This window comes from Ailuropoda melanoleuca, chromosome 14 (assembly GCF_002007445.2).
Source record: "Ailuropoda melanoleuca isolate Jingjing chromosome 14, ASM200744v2, whole genome shotgun sequence".
Taxonomy (NCBI): Eukaryota; Metazoa; Chordata; class Mammalia; order Carnivora; family Ursidae; genus Ailuropoda; species Ailuropoda melanoleuca.
This window is the reverse complement of record NC_048231.1, coordinates 99,010,749-99,018,515: the sequence shown is the minus strand read 5'-3', so window position 1 is coordinate 99,018,515 and position 7,767 is coordinate 99,010,749. Positions and strand designations below refer to the sequence as shown.

Below are 7,767 nucleotides of genomic sequence, written 5' to 3'. Positions count from 1 at the left end.
CTGCAGCATTGTAAACTAAAAGCACAAGGGAAAAAGTATTATTACCGAAGATTCTATGCCAAAGACAAGACCGAGGCTCAGCCTTAAAGAATGGATAAGATTTTGATGGGCAAACAGAAGATGGAATGTAGAGAATAAAGGCATTCCTTAAGATGGCTTTCAAAACTATTCCAAATATGATCTCCGCTTCAATGTCCTGCTCGTCATTATTGAGGTGGTATCTTCAGCGGGCCAGGTCCTGACCCCACTCGGCACATCTCTACGTCCTTCTCAGCCAGCTCTGTGGAGGAGGGGACCTCTTGCCCCTTCAGATAAATGTATCCCCACTCAAGAGTCCAGCATCGCTAGCGTCTCTCAGACTTCAGGAAACTCGATGCCATCACATCCAGTGTTTGCTTTAATGGTCAAGGGAAATTAGCTCTTCAATTTCAAGCTTGAGGGTGCTGGGCAGAGCTGTGTTTTAGAAGATCTATGGCCCCGTGTGGCACGACCTGAATGAGCAATCACAAAGCGGAAGGACTGAGACCCAGCTTCACGGCCTCAGCTTGGGCAAGCACACTCCATCCCGGGAGGACTTCAGGTAACGTGCCTGACCTCTCAGGAGCGGCTCCTGATACGGACCTCACATATGAATTAACTAATATCATTTCTAGTGAAATATTAAAATCTGGGAAGGTTTTTGAGATTATTTTCTTTAACTGGAATGGTAATACTTTCATGTCCTCTGAGTGTTTAACGTTTTCTGTTTTCAAAAAGCTCTTGAATAGTTGTTCCAAAGTATATGAAATAGGATTTTTTTTTCATATTTTATTGATTTATTTGTCAGAGAGAGAGAGTAAGCACAAGCAGGGGGAGCGGCAGGCAGAGGGAGAGGGAGAAGTAGGCTCCCCGCTGAGCAAGGAGCCCCACGGGGAACTCGATCCCAGGAGCCTGGGATCATGACCTGAGCCAAAGGCAGACGCTTAACCAGATGAACCACCCAGGCACCCCCAAAACAGGTTTTAAAGATATACTCTGTAAACTGTGGCTATATCTGGGGGAGGCATTATGGGGTAGTTCCATTTTTTTCTATTTTCCACACCTTGAGTTGTTTGAATTTCTTACTGAGTGAATACATTTTTCATACTATAAATATATACTTTTTGCATTCAGAAAAAGGAATCTTCACGGGTTGAGAACTTCCTAGTTTGTCGTTCTATGTAAAGCAACCTCTTTTAACGTCCCTTGGTGCATGTGAACATGTAGCTTTTGCCTACGCGGGGATGCCACGGGCTAATAAATGCTCATAAAATATTCATGAAATGAAATAATCAATATGCAAGCAACATTTCTCTCTCGGCACCAGGAACACAGAGAGAGGCCTGCCCCTCGGTGTCTCGTCATTGCTACGCAGCTGAATTCTGGCTAAAATGAACGATGAAAGAGGGAAGGAGAAACAATGGAATGGGAGTCTCAGAGGTGTGTGCTCTGCGGCTGCCCTTCATGCCCGCGCCCACTGCGGAGTCCTCTGGAAGGCTGCACCTCTAATTGCCTACTGGTTATTCTGGGTTTTTTAAACCAGCCGCTGGTCCACACCTGCACCTTCCCGTCTGCCTCTGCTGCAGTCCTCAGACTGCCTTGTCCTTATCACCAGGGCGGTGTTGGGGGCCCGAGGGACCCCGATGGTAAACCAGGATCATAGCCCTGCTTGCTGCCGGGCATGGGGAAGGACGGCCACGTCTAGAGTGCCATGAGCACGATTTCAAATGTCACTCTGTCGCCACACCCTGCTCAACGCCCCTCAACTCCGCGCCCTGCCTCGTGGGGAGCTGCTCCCTGGGCACGTCCTCGGCCGGACCAGGCTCCTGAGCCTCATGGCTTTTTTACCCACAACTTGGGCTCAAAACGAAGTGAAACCTGATTAGGAAATGATGTCAAGAGAAAAAGCAATGCTGAATTTGCTTTCTGGTGAGTCCGAGATAAAGAGCCATCGCAGTCCTTCTATGGGAGCAGGAGGGGACACCGGGTCACGCCACCAGGTGTCTGAGAGCAGGAGAGACACACCAGATCATGCCATCAGTAGAGCCCAGGTAGTACCCCTGTGGGAAAAATCAGCCACGGGATGCAAGGTGACGGCAACCTGCACTCCCATCACATCGACACGAGTGCAATCCATGCTGCTCCCCGTCCTGGGGCCTTGCCTTGGCACAGTGAAGAGGATCCCAAGCAGAGGACCGGGGAAGACTCACATCGGCATCAGTGCGCTCTGGAATGTTCCTTGGCTCCCACATCACAGTCAATCTGCTGCCTCATCCAGGACAAGACCAAGGTGAGTAACTCGAGTCCCCAGTGGGGTTTGGGTATAAAAAAACCAGAAACCACCCTAAGTGCCTAGAGGTCTTGAGAGAGAGGTGTAGTTAATTCTTGACCAGTGGACTTGCATAGTATCTGCAGGGCCTCCCCACTCAGCCTTTCAGTGGCAAGGTCCCATCGCCTTGCCTTCACCTTCAACCTTGTCTTCAGGACCTAGCCCGTGCCTGCATCTTTCCAGTTGGTGGTTTAAGGTTTTTAAACCTGAGCTCACAGACCAGCCTCACATCGAGGGAGGGTACAGGGGACTGAGGGTGATGGTGAGGACAGCCCTGAAATGCTGAATCGGGGTGCGGGTCTGGGGAAGCCACTGACCATAGCAGGGAGAACGTGCAGGATGAATGAATATTTTTTCACTCCCACCTCATTACTACAGTCCTTGCTAAGGTTCATGTGTGACCAAGAAGGACAGAAAATACTTATTACACTGTTTTTGTTTGTTTGCATTTCCATGAACTTCAGTGTACGGGCTGGGACAATATCAAAGCAGGGAGGGTCTGCACCCTGACATTCTCCCTCCACCGGCTGGCCTTCACTTTCTGTTCCTATCCAATTTACTCTCTCAACTCCATCTTCACCACGACTTCCCGTTTCCTCAGTCCCTCCCCGGGTAAAAACAGATAGATTTTATATTCTTGAATGAAACTTATTTGTGTGAAAAACTTTCCCTTTGCCTCTAAGTTGTAATATTATAAGCAAATACTATTAAGGAAAGGTTATCACTGATATCATCTTCGGCTTAAGACTAGTTCAAAAGGTAGATCCATGTGTGTTTTAAAGTAATCAGAAGACATATCTAGAGAAAATTGGTGCTTTACTCGTGAGACCTCCCCCAACCACGGGATGCTGGAGCCCACTGTCTCGGGAAACCTACATCAGAGCAGCACATCCGTGGATGGGGGGCTCCGTGGCCTGGTGTCCAGACTAAGCAACTATTTCCTTTCTTCTTTCCCATTCCTCCATTAATTTACATTCTTCCCCTCCTCAATCTTGGAAATCCCAAGACTTCCAGGCACTAGAAACTCAAGCATCACTGTTGTCTCCTGCCCACTTCCTTCAAGCCCCATGATTAAGATCAGGCTCCAGTTAAAACACAGCCCTGACCCAGGGTTCTAGAAGTAGGAGGAGAAGGGCAGAAGTGCTGGGTTCCTAATCCTCCCAGCAATGCTAGTGTCTCGGTCTGCTTAGGCTGTCCTAGTATTACATACTAGGGGGGGCTTAAACAACTGAAATCTATTTTTTCACCATTCTGGGGGCTAGAAGTCCCAAGTCAAGGTGCAGGGTTGGTTTCTGGGGAGGGCTCTCATCCTGGCTTGGGGATGGCCCCTTCTCCCTGTGTCCTCACATGATCTTTCCTCTCCATGGAGAGAGTAAGCTCTAGGTCTCCTCCTCTTCTCATAAGGATACCAGTCCTACCAGATTAGGGCCCCACCCTTATGACCTTGTTTAATCTTCCTTACCTCCTTAAAGTCCCTCTCCAAATATAGTCACATTGGGGATTAGGGCTGCAACATATGAATTTGGGAGAAGGGGGGACACAATTCAGTCCATAACAGTGAGTGAACTGGTAAGGTTGCAAGGATTCAAGAGTCAAACACTGAACTTTTGCCTTTAATACATGATGGCTGCCAGATGAGGATGACATGAACAGCAGCCATGACGGGTGTGGTAAAACTTTACAGACATTAGATGAGCAACAAAACTAAGAGAAAAAAAAATATGGCTTTGATCTAAGTGTATGAGATTAAGGTCAGTATTAATTGTAATCATTTACTTAAAATTTGCAAGCAATTTGAAACTGAAGGGTATAAAGTGTCCTTACCCCATTGAACCATGCTACGAACCCTACTCTGCATTTTACCCTTAAATCCACAATACCACTTGATGGATTGAATAACTATTGAAAAAATTAATTCTGTGGAAGAAGGAAGTGTTAGCAAAAGAAGCTGGAAAAAATGAGATGGAGAGTCAAATGGGGTAGGGGTCATGTAAGTACTATGTAATGGAGAGGAAACTATGGCCAACGAAGTCTTATAGCTAATTCACTCATTCATTCATCCCATAATCATTGACTGGTTGTCTGTTGGTGCTTGATGAANATGGGGTAGGGGTCATGTAAGTACTATGTAATGGAGAGGAAACTATGGCCAACAAAGTCTTATAGCTAATTCACTCATTCATTCATCCCATAATCATTGCCTGGTTGTCTGTTGGTGCTTGATGAATCAGGCAGATGAAATCAAGTTGGCATTTTAGCAAGAGGACGGGCTGCCCCACGGAAAAAGGATGGGAAGGGGCAAGGTGGGAAGCAGAGATTGCTGCAGTAATCCGGGTCAGAAATAATAGAAGATGGAACAACTGGATGACTTAGAAGGAAATAAGCAAATTCAAGGGATAGGTATTCAGGAGGTAGAATTTCAAGAAACACTTCCTAAGATCAAGGTTATAATGATGGTAATTAAAACGAGTATTTACTATATGTCTTTACACTCTTCATCTAAGGGGATTTAGAACTAATGCGGTTAGAAATGTGCATTCAGATCTTAGCTCCCCCTCACTAGCTCTGTGACCTTCAAAAGTTCTTAATCTCTCTGCACCTCAGTTTCCTTGATAGTTTAACAAGGATTAAATGAGTTCATATATGAACCTGCCCTCGTGCACTTTGGTGTCTAGTCACCTAGTACATTCTTTCTCTGACCTTAAGATCAACTAATTCACGTTCTCGGGAAGCAGATACGCAAGACCATCGATACTCCATTACACCGTGACTGGCCACTTTTAATCTATGTTATCCCCAGGGCATAGTCAGATCCTGGCACATCCTCAGAAATTAATTGTGAAGTGGCACCAGGTCCGTTAAATGGCTTCTCTAACCACACCCAGACCCCTGTCGTCACTTAGGGGAGCCCTTCTCATGTATTACTAACAACCTCGTGTGATGAGGCAATTGAGAATATCACTACATGGATATCAGTTTAACTTTTTAAAGATTATTTAATTACGTTGGTCTTATTTGCTTAATAGTTAAACTTTGTATAGTATTTTAACAGAAGGGTCTACCTCTCAATAATTTTCCAACGTTAGTAAGAAAATTATTCCCAGGCTCGGCCTTACTGTAGGTATTCCTTTTCTAAACAGGTCAGGGGACAAGGAAAACTCTGGAAGTCTGGGATGCCCTTTGCCCTGCACAAGTCCTAGTGGAGCCTTGCTACGCCATTGATACTCACAAGCGTCCTCTTGCACAGTTAATAAATGGGGATGTTTCAGGTATTTTCTCTGGAGATTAATGATATAAATAAAGCATAATTAATTACATTTTAAATTTGATTTTCAGTACATTTTAAATGATCACAAAACCTAATCTGTCCTATTAATTTTTACTGAATTCAATGACACTGAGTAAGTTGCTTTGGGTTATTTCCTCACCGGGACATTACACATTTTCCTAAAAAATGGCACCTTTCTGAGCCTGGGCAGGGACTCCTCTCTCACACGCACTTAGCAGTGAAATCTGTCAGTGGTCTTTCACTAATTGCTTTTGTTACTTTTAGAGAAAACTGATTTTCTTCATAATTTGTTAACTGCAATTTTCTCCAGTGACTAAAAGTCCAGAAAAAAGTAAAGAATATCAAAATGATTACATAACCAAGACCAAAGGCTAAGTTAGATTAAAGAATTAAATAGGTTTCAGTTAGGTAAACATTAACTAAGTAGAGTGAGCATTGCAGTGGAGATAAATATTTAAGGGATGAAGTCATTCAGGATAAAGGAATTATAAATGTAGATCACCAGAAACAAAGTAAAATTAAGATTCAAATATAGATCAGTGTTGTAATAATGAAGCTGATAGCATTATCAGACAGAATCTAGCAACACATTGAAAGAATAATACAATCTTAAGTAAATTTCATAGCTAAAATGAAGAAATGGTTTACTATTCAGATATTAATGCAACTGATTGTGTTAAGAGAAAAATCATATCTCTGTTGATGCTAAAGGCATTTGATACAATTCAACATTCTTTTTAAAAAAATCTCAAAATGTAAGTCTAAAATATAAAACCTAAACATATGTCAGTGCACATACATTATGCTTAGTGAAGAAATACTAGAGGCACTCCTACTAAAATGAAAAATATATCAGTAGTTTATTATTAAAATTGTTCTGTAGTTATTAGCCAAAGAAAATAGGTAAAAAAAAAAAAGGGAATACAAAATATAAAAATTTAAAATAACAAACTACATTTGGGATATAGGGAGGAGTTAAGATGGAGTAGGAGTAGGGGTCCCCTTTTTCAGCTGGTCCCTGAGTTGAGCTGGATAGGTACCAGACCATCCTGAACATCCACGGAATCAGCCTGAGATGCAGGAAGATACATCTGGATCTGTACAAATGAACATCTCCAGCGATGAGTATAGAGGTACGAAGCGGGGAGCCGTGAAACCGCACACAGATATCGGAAGATAAACGGAAGGGGGAGGGAGCCGCCGAGTTCGGGCACCGGGAAGCGGTAGCCACCTGCACGGGGGAGCAGGCGGACCGCGGACCCGCACCCTTGAGACAGCAGACTGAGACCGTGAGCCGGGGGCGCGCGCCACCAGACTGAAACGGAGCTCCGGTGCGCTCACTGGAACCAGACTGAGACCAGGAGCTCCAGGAGCGCGTGGGGCGGCTGGCGGTGTTAGAAACACAAAGGACAGAGATGTGCCGGCCCTGCAAGTGAGGGCTGCAACACTGGCTGTGGGGCACACATCTCAGGACACTGTAGGGTTTAGCAGCACCAACAGAAACAGAGTTAAAGTGGCCAGAACATCAGTGGAGAGCTGACTGCGATCCCTCTGCTCTGAGACAGAGGCTGAGACTCGGCTACTGCTGCTCTGACTCTCAAGAGGCACAGCAGACCGCCAGGGAAAGCCGCCAGAGAACAAGAGCCCAGAAATACTAGCTCATAGTGTGCCCATCCCCATCCCCCCACCCCCGCAGGGGACACAGAGACTCTACCCAAACAGGGTTGCCTGAGTATCAGCACGGCAGGCTCTCCCCCAGAAGGCAGGCTGAAAAATCAAGAAGCCCACATCCCTAAGGTCCCTATAGAACAAGTGCACACTGCCTGGGTCCCAGTCAATAATGTGGGCTCTGGACAACCCCACAACCTCTCATAAGAATGACAAGAAGGAGAAATCCCCCCCCCAGCAAAGAAAAGACAATCAGTCTGTGGCCTCTGCCACAGAACTAATGGATATGGATGTAACCAAATTATCAGAAATGGAGTTCAGAGTAACAATGGTCAAGATGATGTGTAGACTTGAAAAAAGTATTAATGAAAATATTAATGAGAATATAGGATCTCTAAGGGTGGAAACGAGAGCAAATCTGGCAGAAATTAAAAATTCTATGAATCAAATGCAGTTAAAAGTA

The 7,767-nt window shown here is 44.9% G+C and overlaps 1 protein-coding gene across 6 annotated transcripts in view; it reads left to right on the top strand.

Annotated features, from left to right (window-relative positions):
* The first annotated feature begins 1,693 nt into the window (after window positions 1-1,693).
* LOC117795961 overlaps window positions 1,694-7,767 on the top strand; it is a 45,325-nt gene continuing 39,251 nt past the window's right edge. For 2 of the 6 annotated variants that reach the window (XM_034642297.1, XM_034642296.1), the window contains exon 1: window positions 1,698-2,308. In XM_034642297.1, the coding sequence (XP_034498188.1) occupies window positions 1,908-2,308 (401 nt within the window). In that variant the 5' untranslated portion in view covers window positions 1,698-1,907. Of the gene's footprint in view, window positions 2,309-7,767 lie in introns of all 6 variants that reach the window. The other 4 variants (XR_004620150.1, XM_034642298.1, XM_034642299.1 and 1 more) reach the window with 4 other exon arrangements.